The sequence below is a fragment of the Penicillium taxi genome, assembly GCF_028828555.1.
Source record: "Penicillium taxi strain IBT 34144 chromosome Unknown utg000001l_segment0_segment0, whole genome shotgun sequence".
NCBI classification, from domain to species: domain Eukaryota; kingdom Fungi; phylum Ascomycota; class Eurotiomycetes; order Eurotiales; family Aspergillaceae; genus Penicillium; species Penicillium taxi.
The window spans coordinates 1478407-1499957 of record NW_026643203.1 but is presented as its reverse complement, the minus strand read 5'-3'; the positions used below and the strand labels follow the sequence as shown (position 1 = coordinate 1499957).

General features: G+C 47.7%; 6 protein-coding genes across 6 annotated transcripts; 3 read left to right on the top strand and 3 right to left on the bottom strand.

The window, feature by feature from the left end:
* Positions 1-585: 585 nt before the first annotated feature.
* On the bottom strand, positions 586-1918 carry ecm33 (GPI-anchored protein Ecm33; the record flags this gene model as incomplete). The annotated part of the gene is made up of 3 exons (XM_057203221.1): positions 586-889; positions 950-1781; positions 1849-1918. The coding sequence occupies 3 exons, from the start codon at positions 1916-1918 to the stop codon at positions 586-588; spliced, it is 1206 nt and encodes a 401-aa protein (XP_057067294.1).
* A 2903-nt stretch (positions 1919-4821) lies between these two features.
* On the top strand, positions 4822-6031 carry alkA (DNA-3-methyladenine glycosylase II; the record flags this gene model as incomplete). Its single annotated transcript, XM_057203220.1, has 3 exons — positions 4822-5720; positions 5794-5916; positions 5968-6031. The coding sequence occupies 3 exons, from the start codon at positions 4822-4824 to the stop codon at positions 6029-6031; spliced, it is 1086 nt and encodes a 361-aa protein (XP_057067293.1).
* A 1787-nt stretch (positions 6032-7818) lies between these two features.
* N7495_000549 (uncharacterized protein) lies at positions 7819-8784 on the bottom strand (the record flags this gene model as incomplete). The annotated part of the gene is made up of 1 exon (XM_057203219.1): positions 7819-8784. The coding sequence occupies one exon, from the start codon at positions 8782-8784 to the stop codon at positions 7819-7821; it is 966 nt and encodes a 321-aa protein (XP_057067292.1).
* Positions 8785-9538: 754 nt separating this feature from the next.
* Positions 9539-13434, bottom strand: N7495_000548 (DUF3684 domain-containing protein; the record flags this gene model as incomplete). The annotated part of the gene is made up of 4 exons (XM_057203218.1): positions 9539-11194; positions 11222-12952; positions 12973-13249; positions 13307-13434. 4 exons carry the CDS (start codon positions 13432-13434, stop codon positions 9539-9541), a joined length of 3792 nt encoding a protein of 1263 aa, XP_057067291.1.
* A 926-nt stretch (positions 13435-14360) lies between these two features.
* N7495_000547 (uncharacterized protein) lies at positions 14361-16766 on the top strand (the record flags this gene model as incomplete). Its single annotated transcript, XM_057203217.1, has 2 exons — positions 14361-15326; positions 15381-16766. 2 exons carry the CDS (start codon positions 14361-14363, stop codon positions 16764-16766), a joined length of 2352 nt encoding a protein of 783 aa, XP_057067290.1.
* A 330-nt stretch (positions 16767-17096) lies between these two features.
* On the top strand, positions 17097-21303 carry N7495_000546 (MDR/SDR family oxidoreductase; the record flags this gene model as incomplete). Its single annotated transcript, XM_057203216.1, has 8 exons — positions 17097-17138; positions 17228-17512; positions 17576-17926; positions 17973-18593; positions 18753-18843; positions 19373-19798; positions 19847-19939; positions 20072-21303. The coding sequence occupies 8 exons, from the start codon at positions 17097-17099 to the stop codon at positions 21301-21303; spliced, it is 3141 nt and encodes a 1046-aa protein (XP_057067289.1).
* Positions 21304-21551: the final 248 nt, after the last annotated feature.

The following is a 21551-nucleotide window of genomic DNA, read 5'->3' as shown; positions in this document are numbered from 1 at the left end:
TCTCCCTACACGACGAACAACTAATTTCGACTGAAGAATGAAATCCGAGCTGATGGACTTTTATATCAATATTGGAACTTATCTAAATCTAGCCTGCATCTGCTTAGTTGAGAATTTGGGTACCTAAGTAGGTACATGTCTACTCCGTACCTACGTATCTATCTCATACCCCGGTCGACTGGGTTTCTCACACTTAACTATTCAAGACGAATTGATCTACTGGAAATAATTTATGGAAGGTTGATTGTCAGCGAGAAGGAAAAAAACGAAAGAAATTCTAGTGGAGGGAACGAAAGGGCTACAACTGTAACCGCATACATTGGAACAAAGCGAGCGCTCTAGTAAACAGATATGGTAACAATGAAAGAAAAAAAAGAACAAGGGGTAATAACGTCTTATCAAAAGGGTAGGGAAGGGGGATTGTCTCCCGAGGACAGAATTCATGTTTCGAATTTTCCTCACGAAGACAGAATTATTATCATAAGAACTGCAATTAAGACACATTGGTAAACCGTTTGCTTCTACAATTTTTCCAGAGCTACTCTCTTTGAAAAAACATAGGGACAAATAACAAATTCAACACCCTTACAAAAGCTGAGCGAAGGCATAGAAGGCGGCAGCGACACCGGCCACGGGCACGGCAACACCGTTGATAGAGGCAGCACCAGTGCTGGTGCTAGCGGCAGCGGTGGAGCTGGAGGTGGTGGAAGAGGAAGTACCGGACTTGCCGCTGGAGGTGGTGGGGTTGTTGGTAGTAGCCTTGCAGCTGTAGGTACCCTTGATGACACCCTCGCTCTGCAAGGTCTTGAAGGTGGAGCATTCGAACTTGCCCTCAGTGCTCTGCAGGTTGAATCCACCAGCAACGCGCTCAAGGGAGCCAAGGTCGACACTATTATTGAAGAGTTAGGGAATTGTATATGAAGAAAAATGGTGCATGTAGTGAACTTACGTGTTGAAGGTACCGGTGAAGTCAATGGCACCAGTGACAGTCTCGAGCTTGGGGGTGGAGATGGTGTCCAGCTTGTCGTTACGGCTGATGGAGAAACCACCATTGATGGTCTTGAGGACGGGCAAGCTGATGTTGGTAAGCTTGGCGTTGTCCATGAAGACAATGTCACCGGTAGCGGTCAGGTTGGGAGCGGAGAAGGACTTGAAATCAGTGCCCCAGAAACCGAGCTGACCGGTCAGCTTCTCGAGGGAGGGAACGGAAACACTGGAGATGTTGCGGAGGGTAAGGTTGGTACCGGTGCCGAGGTTGGGGAGATCGATCTCGAGCTGGTCGTAGTTTCCGGAGAAGTTGATCAGATCGGTGGCGTTCATCAGGTTGTTGATGTTGACGGTCTTCAGGCCACGGTTGTTCTCAATGTCGAAGAGACCGACAGTCTTAAGGGAGATACCGCCGAGGGAGGTCAAACCAGTGTTGACAATGCTGACATCACCAGCCTCGGTGACACCAGTGGAGAAATCCAGAGACAAAAGCTCGGGGAGAGCCTCCCAGGAGATAGAGCCAACGGAGGAGAGGTTTGCGAAGCTGAGGGTGGAGAGCTGGGTCAGGCTGCTGAGGGTGAAAGCCTTGCCAATGGAACCCAGGTTGGCGGCGGTGATGCTGGTGACATTAGTGCCACCAGTGCAAGAGAGAGCACCAGTAATCTTTTCAATACCAGCCAGAGACAAGACACCGGAGAAGTCCTTCTTGATGGTCAGATCACCGTCGAAGACGGAGCAGCTGGCGATGGCATCGGCATCGCTCTGGGAGGAGATAGTGGTATCTGTACTGCAGGCTGTGGAGGGGGGGGGGAGAGGTCAGTTTACAACCCATTTGTGGAGGAGGTAATTAGGAATACTCACTGTCGTCGGACTTGGCAAAGGCGAGCTGAGTCGCTGCCAGAGCAGGCAGAATGTACTTGGTGAAAGACATGGACGATGTCTGTTTTGCGACCGTGTTAAAAAGCAAGTTCAGAAAACAGAAAGCACAACACAGGGGGTGATGAGAAGATGAGAGCTGAAACGTACAAAGTATGAGGATTAATAAGGTGATTGGGGAAGTAAGAAAAAAACGAGAGTGACGGCTTCAACGAAAGGGAAGCGGCGTTGAGATTCAATGGAAAGAACGAATGGACGAGTTTGGGAGAAAGAAAGAAGAAATAAGAGAAAGGAGGCGCAGGTGGAGAATTTGTTTTGTCTGTATAAATACAAGGAATACAAGGGGTAAACTAACACAATACCCAATCTGGAATACAATACAGCCGGTACAGAATCCTGTTTTAAAGAACTGCAGGTTCTTTATTAGTGTTGTTTCCAGTTTCACACTTAAACCACTGGACGTCTTTGATTCCCCCCTTTCTCCATTTATTCTCCATCTATTCTCCATCTATATTCTCCATTAGTGGAGTCTTGATTCAAATCCCAATCTCCTGTTCATTTTGGTATGATAATATGGTACAGTTCGGTACCAGATTATGACTACTCCGTATATGACTATTGATTACATGAAGCGTCCGTGGCTCATGATTACCTGGGTATGTTCCTGAGTACGGAGTATGTAATATGGTAACGTCTTTGTACTGGGAACGGGTTTTGAAAGTACAATACTGCATGCATATTTCATATTCCACGGTTGTACAACATAATAAAATACCACTAGTTTCTGGGAAATTTGAACTCATTTCGAGGTTCATTGTTGAGCAGTCGTAGTAGTAGAAGAAAGATAATCAATTCAACTCGTAGAATCCAGAACAGTAAAACCACCTCTTTCCCGAATGGGCTATTTAATCTATCATAATTTATTTCGTACTCGTACATTACCGTACTTTGTCGGGTTCATCAACGGCCCCATATCTCTTGTCGTCATGCAACTTCCCCCTGATTAGCATTTAATTTTACTTGATCTTGAAGGATTTGCCATGTGTGGGACTTGATTAATGGACTATGGGATATACCATTGGACCTTACACTATGATCTGAATTTGCAAAGTATCCAAATTCAAGCCTCCAGGGATCCGCTTCACCCCCCCCCCCTACCGCTATCATAGCTCTGGTATGCTCCATCTCTCATTGGTACGTTGGAATGAATTGTACTTCTGAAATGCCGATTTCTTATTTGAGGTACTTTCCCCTCGGGCATCCGAGGCCGTCCAAATAATTCTATCCCCTCAGCAACCCCTGCAGTACTATGGAATAGCAGTTGTAGTGCTAATGACTCCTTTCTTTTCCCTCTTAAGCTTAATTTATCTATCTACACAAAGTACGAAAACTTCTTGTGAATCACTATATTCCCTTGCTCTTCATGTGGAAAAGTGTAGATCCAGGCTCTGGGGCTGCAATGATATCTGTTCTGAGATCCTGTCTCCAGTCTTGGATAGATTGCATTGGCCTAGATCTTCGATGTTGATCAATTCGACCCTTACAGTAGAAGCTCCGTGATTGATTACCGTTTCGCTGCCAGGATTCCATAGCTTTGACAGTTTCCCACGATTGTGTAAGTAGTAAGTAACGGCTATCTCACAACTCGGTACTCCAAAGGAAGTCTCAGATTTTGGGTCGATTCTTCCAAGTTTGGGTCAATTCTTGAGTCAATTGGGTCACATCATGCAATGTTATTTTACAGGTATCTGAAATACATGTAATATTTCCTTGTTTCAGGTTTCTCTACTCCGTACCTCTGTCTTCGCATCGACATTGCCAGCGATGAACTGCATGCTGCGCCTATCAGAAATCTCTGCCAATCTTCAAACAGAATCAAGGCAGTGGAGTTTCTTCTATGTGGAGCGATACCTCTCCGTCGGCTCCAGCCCGGGAGATTCGACCTGTCAACGGTCAACGCCACTATGGATACCTCACGGCCTCACTGTTCGTTTCAATACGGAATTGCACACATTCCTGGCTCGTGCGTTATTGCTTCCTTCTCATTCTAAGAATGTGAACGAGAAATAAGGGGGGGGAAGGCAGCATTCTCCGGGCCCTGGAGATAACTGTATATGCTAAAAATGGATCTCTATCAATGCACGACTGTATCAATTAGGTTCTCGTGATTTGGCTAATACGAAGCTTTTTAGTTAAGTTCGGGGGCGTGCCCAGTGGCTCGCGTCTTCGGCTACACAATGGTGGTACACAGTACTTCACAACGAGATCTTGTTGGTGGATCATAATTACAACATATCCACTTGTATTCATTTCCCTTCCAAGTCTCCTCCTTCTAAAGCTTACGAAAGGTTAATCTGGTGCTGACGCAAGCTCGTTATTTTGTTGTCTGTACTCTCTAGGTAAATTGGGTAGCATATTACCGATACATAGTAGTAACTCATGTCCCCTGAACCCTGGTAGGGAGGCAAAGTATGGAGAACATTCAGTCCAATTGTACCACATTATCTGAGATGGTAATGATATACTTTTTTTTTTTTTCTCCATAGATGCATAAATACCGTGTATATTTTTAGTCATATCTTTGTTGCCTTGGGATCCACCAATGACAGTACAGTTCTCGACTAGAACAGCTACCTTTCCCAATTAGGTAAGGGGTACTCTTAAAATATCAAGTCTCAGTATCAATTCCTCCAAGTTCCGGCACCAACTTCCGGTTGATTGCGTGGATGTCAAGAAACTAGCAATATTCCTTCAGCTTTGAAGAGGAGAAAGTATTCTAACTTACTCCTTAAATTTATTATCCTAGGTAGATTCAAGTTCATAGTCCTCATGAAGAAGGCAAAACTCACAAACCCGCCAAGATGTCTTGGCATGCGTCAACTCATCTCCACTCCATCTTAATAGTAATCAATCCATGCTCTCAATTATATCGAGTGCCTTCATATCTCAATCACTACAATGGCACTTAGACGCTCTACACGCCTGGCTTCTCTTCCCAACATTAACCCAGTAGGCACTACAGCACTAAAAGTGACCCGAGTCCAAAATAACGGAGTCTCGAAACACCGCAAACCTCCCACCAAAAAGCCAGCTCCTAAAGTCGTCGAGGCAAAGCCAGAGACTTCGAGCTCATACTGGTCTCCAGAGCCTCCAACTACTAATCCCCTCAACGACAGACTTCTCACACCCCCTCCACTCGATCGCCCAGTTGACCCGCATCGCACAAACGTAACCCTCCTCACACCCCACGGCTCCTCAGTCGTCGCCTACCCACTAAGTGTCGAAGATGCATCGCCCTCAAAGACAGGACTGCCACGCCCGAATGCCACAACTGGGACATTACTCGACGAAGCAATTGCCCACCTCATAGCCATAGATCCGCGCCTTAAGAAGGTCATTGACGAAAACCCCTGTCCAATATTCTCTCCCGCAGGCCTAGCAGAGCAGATCGAACCATTCAACAGCTTGACAAGTAGTATAATCGGCCAACAAGTCTCAGGGGCGGCTGCAAAATCCATCCGAAATAAATTCCTGGCGTTGTTCGACTTGCAAAATAGCGTTGATGGCGCGAATCCAGAACGCTCGCTGTTTCCTTTGCCTGAAGATGTCGCCCGGTGTGATATTGCCACGCTGCGTACTGCAGGTCTATCGCAGCGTAAGGCGGAGTATATTCAGGGGTTGGCGGAGAAGTTTACGAGCGGAGAGCTGAGTGCGCAGATGCTGGCTCGGGCGAGTGATGAGGAGCTTTTTGAGAAGTTGATTGCTGTAAGAGGGCTTGGGAAGTGGTCTGTTGAAATGTTTGCCGTCTTTGCTCTTAAGCGCATTGATATCTTTTCAGTTGGGGATCTCGGCGTGCAGTAAGTTTCTATTACCTCTGGGGTTTGCTACATTTGGTATGGGCAGTGAGCTATATAGCTGACTTTGCCTAAGACGTGGCTGTGCTGCCTTTTCAGGTCGCGATGTCAGCAAGTTGAAGGCAAAAGGCGGTGGTAAGTTCAAGTATATGGCGGAAAAAGACATGCTAGAGCTTGCTGCAAAGTTCGCGCCCTTTAGGTATGTTTTCATCAGATCTCACTCCAGGCTGTCTCTGACTGGGTTGATTAGGAGTCTATTTATGTGGTACATGTGGCGGGTTGAAAACGTTGACATCGCCGTGCTTACTTCGTGAACACATTCAGTCTGTTGAACTATACTGTAGAATATAGAGCGATTGAAAACAGTGAGGCCCGCATCAAATATTGGTGTCAGGCAATTGACATGCCTAGGTACATAATTGTCGAATACCCGGGGACTCATATGTATACCCTTCTCTATGGTTGTTGGCCCCTGGTTATATTTAGATATATTCGGCGGTGTCATCCATTTTAATGGGATGCTATCTTTAAAAATCTAGATACGATCTATGGATGTCATCTCTGTATTCAGGCCCATAACCGCTGATTACATTAATTTATACCAGGTTGATTTTAAATCCTCGATGTATTTCAACTTTGGAATATTGGTACTATTTGATTATTGCATGTATTCCATGGGTATATTCATGTGGGCTTCTTGATATTTTTCAAACTTGTTTTAAGATCTGACACTTATTCTCACATGATTTCAATAAACGTGATATACTTATATAATAAAGATCATAACATCCACGATACGATACAAGGAGACTATTACCCGAGAGACCTTAGAGCTTGGTTGACACTATATCAATTCTTTTGACGCGATAACCTTGGGACCTTCAGGTTTGGAAAAGAATCTGTAATTCCTCTATGCTCAGGTCCACGGCTGCATGTAAATTATTAATACGAAGCCATACAAATGATATGTCCATGGGTATATACAATCACCCGCTTGCAGAATCTGCCTCCTTCCAACTGCTGATAATGAAGAGCAGCCATTTGAAAGCCGAAGATGCTTTATGAGAAAAGCTCATTCCAAGATTGTGTAGATATTGCAACGCCAGTTCAGACTCAGGCCTGGTTCTTCCAAGTTTTCATCTGCTTCTAGTAGACCTCGGGACCTAGGTATTTGGCATTCAACTAGATAAGCAGATTTATTGAAAGAGATAAACGGGCCTCGGATATGAGATCAAAAATCAAAAACTGAGTAATACCCTAAGCTGACTGCTATACACAAGCTTTTTGGTGGAACTGGGAGCTTCCAAGGTTACTTAGGTAGCTCCATCGACGGGACGAGATCGCCAAAGAGAAGCACCGCAAAAATTTAGCAAACATAGGTTATGTTTTCGGAGCGCAGGCACACGAAGATGCGATTCGAGATAAAGATAAGACGATTCTAAAGACCAAAAGGGTGTACAAGTAACACGCAAAACTATGGAAGGAGTAAGGTCCCCTCATTTACGATATAAGCATCCTTAGGTGGAAAGAAAAACTGATGCGCTTATCGAGCAAAACGGGATAATTGGCTACGAAATAGGTCTTAGTTCAAATCCTCCGGGTCATTAGCTCAGGAGTTCATCCGTTGGTATATGTCCATTGATTCTTTAATCTGTGACCACTGTTAATCGTCGCTATGCCGTCCTCAGTTCCTGGATTTAGGAATTGAAGCCATCGGGCTCATATGGTGCTAAACTACTTGCCAAGGGAAGATCCCAATCTCATAATGATTTTGAGGAGTTATCCAAGTCATTGCAAATCAAATAAGTCTGACATATGACTGTCAGCAGCCAATTGAAATTGAATGATCACATTCTGGATTCCGGGGAACTTTCCATGATTGGAGGGTTCGTCTATGCTGATTGATCTGCAAGTGAGTGGTAAAGAGCAAGAAATAGTTAGTTAATATCTGGCCAAGATTAATAATGACCATCTAGTTAGTTAATCGAGAATATTAATAGCTAATCGAGAGTTAAAGCCAAAATAGAGAATACGTACCATGTAGTTAGCAAAGAGTAACTTCCCCAATAATTAGAGCTCGGCTAAAAGTTCAAAAAACACATTAGACAGGGACAAAAACGCAGGTGTAATCGCCCTCACCCAAGTATGCAAGATCAGAAGCCCAGAGCATTTCCGACAAGTCTGAGGATACATTCTCCGCGAAGATACCCTCGTCGTCCATATCTCGAAGAATGTTGGTGATAAAGTCTGCTCGTCCGGATGCATGAAATATCTCTGCGACGATGGGGTGGACTTTAAGAAGATCGGGAGATGGTAAGTCAAATCGGGTTCCGTGATTATTGAACTTCACCGTTGTGATGTCTGTTGAAAGATAATAATCGAGTGTGTTCGGTTCCCCCCAACGCTTTATGGAGTACTCGTCAACACGGCCATCAATAGGCATCAAAGAAAAGCTAAACTCGCCAAACATTACATGAAGCATTGTTTCCATCGTAACGTTATTGCGATGGTCATTTATGTCTGAATGCCTAAATCGAACTGCCAGTGAGTCGAGTGCTGGGAAGCAGCGCTGAAGGGCGACCCAAACTACGGATCGCTCCCTGGCCCATGCATCAGAATTCCATGTTGATAACGAGAACCTGAGGATATGGGCGCATTGAGTGAGGCAGCGGAATTTTATGTTTTCATCAGCCGAAACTGTTTCACGATCACGTACTTGGCTGATTGTGCACGCATTTCCATCTCGAAGGAGACACTCTTGTTTCAAGACCTTTAGGCGTTTTTGTGCTTGGATTAGTTCGGAGTATTGCTCTTCGACATCTGCTTGCACATCGGGGCAAGGCGAAAGTGGTGTTGTGACCGGAGTTTTGCGCGATCTCATTGGCAGAAGCAAGTGGAAGACTAATGACATCATATGTTTCTTGACATCAGAATCGAGTTCGAATTTTCGGATGTCTCGTTCTAGATTGCGCTTTCCTTCTAGTGGTAGGTGCAAGAGAAAAGCTTGGAGTATTCGCACTGTGTCATCATTTTCATCAGTTTCTTGGTATCTTTTAAGACGATCCATCACGAGCTCGGCGGATGACTATTTGGCAAGGATGAGAGATCGGAAGCTCGACCGTAGGCGGTAAAAAGCCTCAATTTATTTACCTGATTTTGCCTAATTTCTATTAATTTGTGCTTCATTTTACTATTTCTGCCGGGTTTTATGCCGTAATTTTCTCAGAATACAAACGCTGAGCCTAATTGGGCGGAATGAAACTAAAACAGACACAGGATCCCCATATTAATTCCCAATTATTCTAAGATAGTTAAGATAAATGGGGTAGAGATCTAGGATTTAGGAGGCCTTGGGGTGGGGGCGTAGTAGCAGTAAACTCCTTAGATAAAGGACTACTCAGGCGCGCCGTAAAATGCACCTTGTATGATACAGTATCTTGCTACGTAATATTGCACTATGTGCACAAGAATTTAGTGGTGGATATCTACAGGAGATGACCTGCTTTTAGGAATAATAGCTCTAGTAGAAGAGCTTCAGGACTGTATCAAACTATGAGGGTATATTGCTGTAGGAAAGATGGCCAATCATGGTATTATATCTCCATGTATGCTAGTACTATACGAAATCCGACAGATACAAGTCTAGGATTATGAAGTCTCTTCAAGTTTCCCATGTTAATCTAGAAGTCTAATAAATATCGAGACTAGTTACTGTTTCAGCATGCTCGCGTCTAAGCACCTTCTCTCTTCCTTCCAATACCCGTCGATGCGTCGCTTACGCCTCTTCATATTTCCCTATGTTTTTAAGCACACTGCCAAGGTTACTGACCCTGGTGAGCGTGTAAGGATACTCGCATCTGACGCGCAGATGTTTGATCAGGCGTTAGTTGGCCGATGCTAACTCTCTCCTCGACAAGCCCACTCAGTGCAGTGGCACCAAGAGCAGTGTAAAAGTTCTCTAAAGTTTCTTCCTGGGGTGTAGCAAAAATATGCTCCTTGAATAGATTGAAACTTTGGAAATCGTCAACCACGAGGATGTCTTTGGCAGACGTCAATTCCCATTGTCTGATGTCCATTCCATCGTCATCTTCCTCATTGAGATCGCGGAGAGATGACTTTTCATTTTTGGGTTGATCAACCGTGCTCGAGGGAAGATCCCGGCTGGCATAAAGAAATTTGGCTTTCCTCATATCCAAGAAAAGCTCCTTGTCTCGTTTTAAAGTCGGGAGTTGTTCTGCAAGAGTTCTGAGAAGCATGAGATACTTCTCAGAGCTTTGGAACGTAGCGTTGATGCGAGTCGGTTCCTTGACCAACATCCGTGCAATCTCCACGATGGAAGGCTCCGGCTTTGAACCAAGAGCCATAAGGAAAAGGTTTGCCACTTCGCCAAAATCGACGTAATCGAAAATTTCCTTGTACTGACCCCCTTCGCCAAGATAGCACAATTGAGGTGCCACGAGCCGAACTTTAGCACGTTTTTCGTATTGGTCCCGAACAACGACCGGGACAATTGGACTCTTTCCCGTGCGCTCCCTGCTTTGAGGGCTAATTTCCGAGGCTCTGCCCGCTAGATACTTGAACACGGTCCGGGCATCGGAATTGTTGGCAGGAGGCTGCTGTGCGAGAATGTGAAGGCAATCTGCCATAGGGGGATGGGGTTTGACTCCCAATTTCAAAGCATGGGGATGCAGATTCTTTCGAAGGAGTTTGAAGCCGAACAAAGCTGCGCCTTCGTCGGTGAAACACTTTTGAGGCACGCCTAGGCTATTGGAGCCTTCAATAGGCAGGAAGGGTACTGCCACCGCACCTATATCAAACTCGGCATATCCGCTTGTATGATGCTCTGCGAGGAAGTATGACAGCGCCTTGGTGGCCTTGCTGTCCTTTTCTGTGCTCCCCGCGGCCATAAGTCGAATGAGTTCCACAGCGGGTGGATGACTCTTCAGCCCCATCATTGTGAGGAATTTACCCTCATTGCTATTGCTGTTGTAGATGCCAGGCCAGTCTATGATCGGTAGACCAAGAGAACGGAAAACATCCTTTGGCTCATACAGCTCGGAGATCTTGTACCGGGTACCGTCAGAAATGCTTCCACTCTCGGCAGTACAGATACTCATGCCTTTCAACCTCTGGATATCCTTTGCCGGGATATCCTCACGCACAGAGGTAAGATAACGAATAAGGTCAACGTGGTTCCATTTTCTTGGTGCAACTCCACCTTTGCTATCTTCCAAGGCCGGAGTGTTGATGAGGCGATCGAAGATGACACCAAGTTCCACGGTTTTACGGACACCAAGCGAAGTGAGAATTTTTTCCTTGACGCCATTGAGACCGTGGATAACGGGAAGGTCATCGAAGAGGCGCACAGAGGCAAAGTATGTCTCTGCAGGTTGCTTCATTCCAAGCCTCGTCGGGATCACTGTCTTGGGTTGGAGTATATTCACAACGTTTTGCTTGGACGCTGCACTGAGGACATCCTATTGATTTAATAAGACAGGGAGAACCTGACCCCAGAAGGCGGCGGTCTTCGTGATATCTTGGTCAATGGATAGAAAACTGCGATTTCCAGAATTGCTAACAATCCAGTGTACCCAAGGAACAACCTGCAGTTCGACCCAACCCAAAGCTTCCAGTTCCAGCTTACCCAATGACTTGGTGAAACGGAATGGAAGGACAGAAGGGGGTATAGGAAGGTCCGTTGGAATGCGCTGGGGGTTCAAAAACTCACTGATATCTGCAAAGATAATCAGGCGAGTAGGAGCTCCCTCTGAATCCTCATCGTTGGCCACTGCTACACGCAGTAAGCTTTGAACTGAAAGCTGATCCAATTGGCCAATGAGAGATTTGCGGCCAAGCCAGGATATGAATTCAACCACCTGGTTCGACCGCAGGGTATTGGATTCCAATTCGCGTCTGATATCAGAGACAGTTATGTCTGTCACTAAGCCAAAGTCCGTCAGTCTCTTGACAAACTCTTTGGCGCCATTGACAAAATCATCAGACAGAGCGGGAATCGAATCCATGAAGCTTAGATCCTTAGGAGCAATGCGTGTCTGATGACTTGGGATAACGCCACAGGTAGACAAAACCTCAATGGACGCGTTCTTGTTACACATCCAGAAAGCATCCTCGATTGTCTGACCCAAAACGGAGGATGGTGTAGATTCACGAAACACGAATTGGTTTGCAGTGTGGATTGCCTCTGGTAAAACATCCACAATATCATCTTCGCGGACTTTGGTGCGAGATGGGCCAATTTTCATTGCCAATTTCGATTTGATCGTAGCCATCTCCGCAGACCAGGCAATTCGACAGACGATTCCTACAGCGCGTAGCATTTCGAGATTCCATTTGCTGATGTACCGAGTGTTGAGATCAATGCTCTCACGCTCGACAGTAGGAATGACAGATAGAGCAGAAACATGAGCATTCAAGCCAGTCGTCTGGGCTGTAGGGAAGCCAATGAAGACCCTTCCAGATTTAGTAGGTAGGATAGACGAGAGAACTTCTGACTGAGACGAGGACGCTTCAGTCGCCATGCTCGCATCATACGAAGGAGTCAAGATCGCAAGTGTAGCCTTCTTCGGCGGTGGCTTCCGGGTTGCTCTTTCCAACTCTTTCGCCAAGTCTCTACTGATTGAAGGCTGCAGAGAAGCTGTGTTGATGTGCAAAAATACTGATGCCGAGAGCATAGCGCTCATTTTACCAGAGTCCTCGGCACGTTCGAGCTCAGGCTTTTGGGCAGGCTGTTTCTCTGGTCCACTTTGTGTGAATTTGGGAAAGAAGCTTCGCAATGAGCTTGTTGTATCGCGAATATTGTCCAGGCGGAATATGCTTGCGTTGGGATTCCACTCGACGATTTTCATCCAAGACGCGTCGACCTGGGCAATTTCCCGAGTGACATTCACAATTTTCATGAGTCCTTCTGCCGTTTTGGTATCGATATCTCGTGGTATCGCAACATCGACGCTGGGGGCTGTTTTCTTTGAGAGACGAAGCAGAGTCCAATCGTCCAGCCATAGCTCAATCTCTTGTAAAGAAACAAACGTTAAACTGCTAGACAAGAACTGGCAAAGTTGCAGTAGAGATGGAACAGGAGATGTATCATTCCGGTAGTCCAAAACGAATGTAGTGTCCGGGCTTGCAGCTTCGCCAAGGTCTAATCGACGGGTGAACAGAGCATTGCCCTTCCAGTAGAAAGCCATAGCCTGATTACCCGACGACACGAAGGGCTCCTCACAATCATCAAATACACTGTAAAAGCCGACTCCAAATGCACCAATCTTTGTCTATCTGGGTTTCCATCAGCGATTCGCTTGAGTCTTGCCCAGTCTTTCTCGCTAAATGGAGATCCATTGTTTGACACGAGGAGACGCCGTAGAGTGTGGTTGGCAATGGTGTGTTTCAAGTGTGCAGTGGGATCACTCGTTGTAGGCGAAGGTACTGTGGTTGATGGGATAGTTTCAAACTTTATCGTGACTTTCGTTGCAGATGCATCGGCGGCATTTTGAATCATTTCTCGTAGAACTGTCCTGTGGACGACATGTATATTAGCATCTTTGTCTCATAGTTCCATGATAGGCACTTACCATTTCCCCGAATAGCGAGCAAGGACTTTGGAAATCAACCCTCTAGTATCTACTGTCACAGCCTCCTCATCGGCTCCAGACCCCATGGTCCGGGCCCTCAAAGCGTTGTAGTCAACCTTCACGGACATTATGCCGAGGTTCCTTGGTACCTGAAGATTCCGACTTGACGAAGTGGAAGCCGGTGCGTTTATCCTATCTCATGTCCTGGGAGAAAAGTGTGGTCCGATAACACGGGGGCTCTAGGCGGCCGTATGACTGATAATAGCGATGTAATGTTGAGATATTGGAGTGGTGCAGTATTCACGGGTATCGAAGAACGCTGAGCAGAGTCTAGATAACAATAAGCAAAGACTGTAGAAAAAAACAGAGGAGCAAAGAGAGACGAGCAATAAAGTGAAGAAGGCCAAATGCGCGGAGACTGCGGAGGATGTGGTGGCTTATCGTTATCGGAGCCTGAATTGCCATTGCTCTCCGCCCTGGTCGGACAAGGTACCGGTACCTGAAGCCCAACACAAACAACGTGGCAACACAAGTACCCGCTGTATCTTGCGGGAGCCCGTGTGTGCCAACTACGCAATAATTAGATAACCAGGATCATGTCCGTTGTTGTTCGGAGCTCTCGACTCAGGAGTACAGCAGCAGATCTGGCAGTTTGCTGGTTGTTTGGTTATATTATTTGAGCGGGGTCAATATCGAAACTCCTTGCGTGGGAATCTCGGCTGGTGTTTAGCTCCATCACCGGAACTCATGAGGTTTGAGAGCTTACCAGCTCTGTGCATGCGGGCCTAATATCGCCAACCGTCAACTAAATCGCTCCGAGCAGAGATGGGTGTCACCCTCTATCTCCGATTACGCCTGTGCGCCTCAGGGCGCTTCTTCTTCCCATTGGCAAAATCAAGCGCTCGCGATTCCTCAGTTTCGCTGCCCGTCTACAAGCCGAGAATGTAGTTCGGCTAGGGGATATCAGTCCAGATGCGCGGCCAAACAGAAGTACGCGAAACCTCCGATGACCACGAATTAAATGCGACAAGTGCTGATCTAGTCTTTTCCAGACATGTTCTCGCCGCTGGCATTTCCCACTGGATTGATTCTCTACGACCTTGCGTTTTCGGTCCCTCCAACCTCGCACCTCGAACTGTTCCCCTTTGAAATATACAGAGAGCCATTGGTAGTTATTGCGATAGCTGATGGAAAGGAGCTGCCAGCGAGCACTGGCGAGAAACAGAAGCATCCGACCCCCGAAGGCCTTGATCAATTGCTGGAAGACTTAGGCGGGGTGAGGGAGAGGAATCCGCGAGCATTGGTGAACCAACTATTGGTATTCGACTATGAGGGCTTGGACAAGGTTACAAACGGCCCAGAAAATGTCCTTTGGGTCCCTCCGCCACAAGCATCCAAAGCTACTACGATGAAGACCGTTCTTTGCGATGTGACCGCAGTCCTGCTCGCTGAACTGGACGAGTTTGCGAAGACCATCCAAGCGATCCCGTCAATTGAATCACCCAAGGCGTTTTCTTGGGGTCCACATCGCAACCCGGAGCTGAGGCCGCGGCCGGTAGACCGGCTACTGAATCGAATGACACTCCCCGCACAGCTACCTTCGAGCCCGAGTGGCGGCCAAGACACGCCCTTGAGCTCCAATGGTAGCTCTCCGGCTCCTAGTGACCATGAAACTCCCACCACATTTGACGAGATCACCCGTTCAATCCACCTGACCAGCCGCACAAACTCTGGCAGCAGAACTCCGTCAATAGCGTCCGCGAAAGAGCATAGCCGCGACCGGATGTTTGTTAGCAACATGAGTGCTACAGATAGGACCAAAAATCGGATCCGAGGCCGTGCCGGGGTGGTGATTGGTACACTGTTTCTGCAGGCAGGAAGGTGGCCAGATGCCTTGAAAGAATTAACGGAGGCGGTTAACAATGCCCGAGCAAGCAGTGATTACATCTGGCACGTCAAAGCTCTGGAAACAATTCTTCTTTGTTTGATCATGTTCGGCTGGGCAGGAATGGACTTCCAGGTATGTGGGCAAGATACGACAGCATCGAAATTGCCACTAACAGACTGCCAATAGATTCCATCAGTTCTCTACCCAGTTGCCGATAAGTCTTCAAAGCCGTCTAGAGACTCAGTTACTCCCAGCAGCACTGGTAACCGAGTCGTATCCTTGCATAACTTGGCCAACCTCTTGCCAGACCTGTCAAACAATATCCTGAATCTCTATACCCGCGCCGCCAATATTACAGACGAGCCCTTACCTCAACTGGTATTCTCAGAAACGGTCATCCGGTTGGCCGGATTGATGGTTTCAGCTCGTGTGCGTGACGGGGCTTTAGATGACAATGCTCTTAAGCACATCGTGATGAACGAAACTTTGGTCCCCTTGCTCCAACCAGAACTTCCTCGCGGGACCGTGTTGCTTCGAAAGGCTGAAATTGCCAACTTTTTATACCGGGCTTTGCCGCTGGCTCCAGGCGCAGATCTGCCTGCTACCGATGCCGTTCCTATCATTGTTGGCGTCGTGTCTGTTTTGAACACCCTTGACTTGCCTAGGAAGAAAGCATTTATTTTACGCGAACTTCTTTCTGTGATGGTACCAAGTCTGGTCCAGGCGCGCAAAATTGGTGCCGCAGAGGTCGGTATACACCCAGCTGCTGGGTTGGCGTCTCTTAGCGATACAGCATTTGATGTCAACGCCCTTGACACGGGTTCTGGAAACATGGAGAGCAGCGTGCGTTACCTCCTGGCGACCATTGGAGAAATCTATGGTGTACAGCCTTCTTCTTTCTATGAATGGGAGAAAAGAACCAGCCAATCTTCCGCAGTCAGTGGATTGCAGGAAGGAAGTGAATATGACTCTGTGTCTAGCATTGCCGAACGGGCCTTCAGACATGTAATTTTGGATCGATATGGCGATCTGAATTTGAAAATAGATGTTCTGAAAGCCTGCATAAACTGCTGCGAAGCACTTCCTGACTTCAATGGAGTTCTTCGCTTCACCGTTGAGCTCTTGCAGACCATCCGGGGAGATATCATGCTAGGAGATGGATACCGAAACCCGCCATATCTCCCACAAGACGAGCAAGTCCGTCTTTTGAACAACATCAAGCGAACAGTAGGTGCCGGATCCAGATTGGGTGCTTCGGAAATGGTCGCCGAATACTGGGATGATTTCCTGGTACGCGATGTTCAGTCACTGGCACTCCCAGACCCCAAGAGACCCATGAGGCGGACCAAGGCCGAATTGAGCACAGCCACGACAACTTCCAAAACAACGAAGAAATATCCATTCCTGTACAATCCCTTTGCAAAGGCCAACAGCAAGGCATTGGAAATAATTACAGTGGCTGATGAGCCTGCGTCTTACCGAGTCACTCTCCAGAACCCATATGAATTCGAGATCGAAATCGAACATCTGCGTTTGGAAAGCACTGGTGTAGCACTCGATGCTGTGGCATAAAATATCCTCCTTCCTCCTCTATCAGTCCAGGATGTGGTCGTGGTGGGTGTCGCTCAAGGGGAAGGCAGCCTGAACATCACTGGTTGTATTGTCAAAGTTCGCCACTGCCGGATGCGAAGGTTCCCCATTTTCAAAAAATTCTGGAAGCCAGAACCTGAGGTCAAATTCAAGCGAACAGGACTGTGTGCCAAACAACCTCTGACGGAGCGCCCGGTTTCCTAGAGCTCAACAACTTCTAAAGATGGCAAGGTGGATGTCAAGAAAGGACCCGAGGCAACTTCTTGTGAGGTGAAGGTCATCGCAAAACAGCCATCACTTGTAATTGAGTCAATGTCCTTGTCGCAATCGGCGATGATGGTTCTCGAAGGCGAAGTCAGACATTCACCCTCACGCTACACAACGCCTCTACATGTCCTGTGGACTTCGTTTTGTTCTCTTTCCAAGATTCAACAACAAAGCAGTTGCAATCGGCGCTAGCTAACAAGGATTTGCTACCCGTCGAGACCTATGAGCTGGAATTGAAATTGGCGACCAATCCGGCTTTGCGATGGCGCCGCGAGGGTGATGACTCAAGTGATTGCTCAATTGCAGCAGGCGAGAAGGCCAGCTTCACCGTCGATGTCCTTGGAAAACCAGGATTGCAAGAAACCACAGTGCAGATCGACTATTCCCGCCTAAACGCAGCCCCGGGCGAATTGCCCGATGTGTTTTATACTCGCCAGCTGTTTGTACCGCTGACGGTCACGGTGAATGCGAGCGTGGAGGTTGCCCGCTGTGACATCTTACCGTTCAGTGGTGACTTCGCATAGAAAAATAACATCGAGCCACCTGTCGAATCGGTTAAGGAATCTGATGCGTTGCTCTCTACCGAAGAGAACGATCCTTTCTCTCAGGTTTTGAGCCGCCTTGGCAATGGAGCATATGGGCCTGATCATTGTGTTGTGTTAGTTGATTTGCGCAACGCCTGGCCAAACCCAGTCTCTGTGTGGCTGCGCGTTAGCGAGCAGTCAATAGAGCCATCTTCGACAGAAGTGACAACCAGCAGTGACACGACTGGTCAATATTCTGTTGGCGGAGAACTCCAGCCTGGTCAAACCTCCCGTTTCGTCCTGGTCCTGCCTCGCGTTTACCTCGACAACCCACATGCTTCTATTCCAGTGGTGAATACTGGCACCCGAAGGCAATTTGTTGTCAGCGCCAACAAAGCTATCGTTTGAAGCCGAGGCAGCTTCTCGCGAGGCTTTCTGGTTCCGCGAAGAGCTCCTCAAGCGAGTTCTCGGGGGCTGGAAGGAATCAGCCACCAGCCGCGAAGGATCCATCGACCTAAGAAACATCAGATTGAACAACCGCATGGTTGAGGCGATGCGTCTCGAGGATGTTGAGATGACATTCTCTCTGACATCGCCATCTTCACCTGATGACTCTGAAGCTGTTGAACAAACCGGCCGTTCTCGCTTCTGCGTCAAGACTGACGACCTTCTCACGTTGACTGTCACCGTTCATAATCGCTCATCACGCCCCATTCACCCCCTCCTGCGTCTCCAGCCTAGCATTCGCCACCAGCCAAACAATGTTGCACTGGATCTTACTCGACGCCTCGTTTGGACCGGCATGCTGCAGCAAGCCCTTCCCATTCTGCCAAGCGGTGAGTCTGCCAAGACTTCAATTGGCTTGACTGTACTTTGTCGAGGAGAATACGAATTCGGTGCTAGTGTTGAGGAGGCCCGGATTTTGCGGCCATCAGTCTCTGATGGCAATGCCCCAAGTGCCGACGCTGCGGATCTTCATGATGAGGGTGGTATCAAAGACACATTTGGTGTAGATGTGGTGCGCCGGCGACGTATCTGGCACGCAAAAGAACTGTGTATCATCCAAGCCAGTGACCCTTGATCCTGATGCGTGATTGTCCGTTTTGACTTGATAGACGTCTAAAGATGTTTGTCTTTCTTTGTTTCCTTTTCAACCTAACTTGATGACGACATGTAGCATACCCCAAATATCTGTACAATCTCTCATGATAAAGCTAGGCATATGCAATTTGATGAATACAATGTCTTGATCTCACCGAAGAAGCTTAGTTAGGTTCCGATTCTTCGTACCTTGTCTACATAGAGCGCCAATATCGATTTGATCAACGGTTGTGTATGAGCTTTAAACTAATAAATCTCTGCCTTACCGCTTGACCTCCCAGGACCAATTGATTAGCCCAACTAAATCATCCAAGCCAGAAGTTTCAGGAAAGACTAGTGTCGAGGCTAACTTCGGAAGCCACCTTGAAATGGACAAGGGGCATTAGAGTGGTTTTATAATGATCAACAAACTACTCCTACCCATATCCATAAATGTCAGATAAACAAAACGACAATCAAGTACCGAAGTGATCACCACATTGGCATTAGTTTAATCTGGTTGGAAATAACCCCAAGAGACGCGGAAACTGAAACTGAAAATGTCTTTTCGCCATGAATACTCCACAGTTGATTGCAATGACATGCAACTAGTCAATTAGCGTGCAGGGGTATTTGGGGCCGTCGGCTACAATTTGTGAAAATGGATGGATTCACCTATAGAACAAGACTAATCAGAACTAATCTCCGGGGGTGTAGACGGCCGATTTTTCTTAGGGCCTGACCATGTGAGCTTGGCGAATGCAGTTGCTACATTCAGAGCGTATGCCACTGCGTATTACGCGCTGGTCAATTTGGCCCATTTGCAGTGCTCCGAGACTATCCTCATTCATGGCGCTGACGGAGAGCAAGGTAAGGCGGCTATCCATCTGAGTCGCTACTTCGGAGCAAAGGTCTTTGCCACCGTTGGATCTGAAGAGCAAAGAGAAATCATCGCCAAGGAGTATTCTCTCCCGCAAGATCGTGTCTTCAACTCGAACAGTGGATCTTTCGCTCACTCCGTGCTCCGTGCTACCAATGGTGAAGGTGTTGATGTGGTCCTGAGTTTGGTGGATGATGACTCTGCGCCGCAGGAGCGTCTCTGCGTTGGCGATTTCGGCCGCTTCGTTGGATTGGCTGGCCGAGGTAAGAGCTCTCTCTTCTATATGCCGGATGAAGCTAACATGATTTCAGACCACTCTTCCTACAGTGGACTTTCCACTATGCAGCAGAGAAACGTCGTCTTTGCCACCCTCGACATGGAAGTAGTCGAGAAAAGCCGACCTCGTCTGGTCTCAGACATTCTGGCGAAGATCGGAGCATTGCTTGATGCCGACCTCATCAAATGAATTCCCGCCGCTGAGATCCATCCCGTATGCGATATTGAAAAAGCGTTGGTTGCGATTGACAAGCGCACAGCCACGGGCAAATTTATCTTGGATTTGGCCGATGAGTCGCCCGTGCCTGTCATTCTGCCTCGACTGGCCTCCCTCGAACTCGACTCTGAAGCTACATACATTCTCAGTGGAGGTCTCGGAGGTCTGGGACCCAGTGTCGCAGAAATGATGGTTAGCCACGGTGCCCGTCACCTGGTGTTCCTTTCTCGCTCCGGGCCCAAGTCCGCCGAGGCACAGGAGCACCTCCGTCGGCTGAGTGGGCTGGGATGCAAGGCAGAGGCATTCGCTTGTGACATTGGCACTCTTTCTTCCGTGGAGTTGGTGCAACAGCTCGGCACAGAGAAGGGATGGAAGATCCGTGGTGTTGTGCAATGCGCCATGGTTCTGCGCGACAGCACATTCGAGAACATGACACACCAGAAATGGACTGAGTCCATCCAACCCAAGATTTACGGTAGTTGGAATCTGCACCAGGTGTTTGGCAGCCAGTCCCTGGATTTCTTTATCATGCTTTCTTCTGTTTCGGGTGTCATCGGAAACCCAGCTCAGGGTAATTACACCGCTGGAAACACCTACCAGGATGGATTGGCACTCTACCGACGCCAGCAAGGCCTCCCCGGTACTGCACTTGCAGTTGGTGCGGTGATGGACGTGGGTGCTTTCGCGGACAACTCCTACTTCGAGAACTTCCTTGAGAAATTCGAGCACCTGGCATCCTTGACTGTCAAGATCGAGGAAGTCATGATTATTCTGCAGACACTGATGAAGGGTCAGACCGAGGATGGAGTGACCGTACCCCCACTTTTGGCCATGGGTTTCACCGAAGAGCTCAAGCGTGATGGAAACATCACAAGTCTGTGGCCCAAGGATCGCAAGTTCGACCACCGTATCGAGCTGCCTGAGGATGGTGACGCCAACGCCGGTGGGGACAAAGTGCGCCTTGCCGATCTGATCGGCCAGGTCACTGATCTTGCTGAGGCAGGAAAGGTGGTCGAGGAGGCCCTGAAGGCTAACCTTGCAAACGCCATGACAGCCTCTCCAGAGGATGTTGACGCGGACAAGCCACTCCACGCCTACGGTGTGGACAGTTTGAAAGCCGTTGAAGTTCGCAACTGGCTCTTCCGAGAGTTGAAGTGCGATATCTCTGTCTTCGACATTCTCAGCCCCATGTCATTGGCTAAGCTGAGTGTGAACATTGCTGAAAAGAGCAAGTTCCTCCCTGAGAGCATCAAGCGAGGAGACCAATTTGAGTAATTTGGCCCCAACTCAGCCAAGGGATTTGAAGCTATAGATAGATTGTGAAAGGAAAATGTATTGACCGAATTAGACAAACCAAGCCCTAATGTCCCGGGAAATGCTCCGTAGCAATGTATAAAGACCAGCCGGTTCCCCCCTTGAATTTCTTTCAAACCATCGTTTCTTTTATTCTCACTCTTCATCCCATTCTATATAACCCCAGACATTAAAGCCATCAAGATTGTCGGGTCCCGACGGGCCAAAGT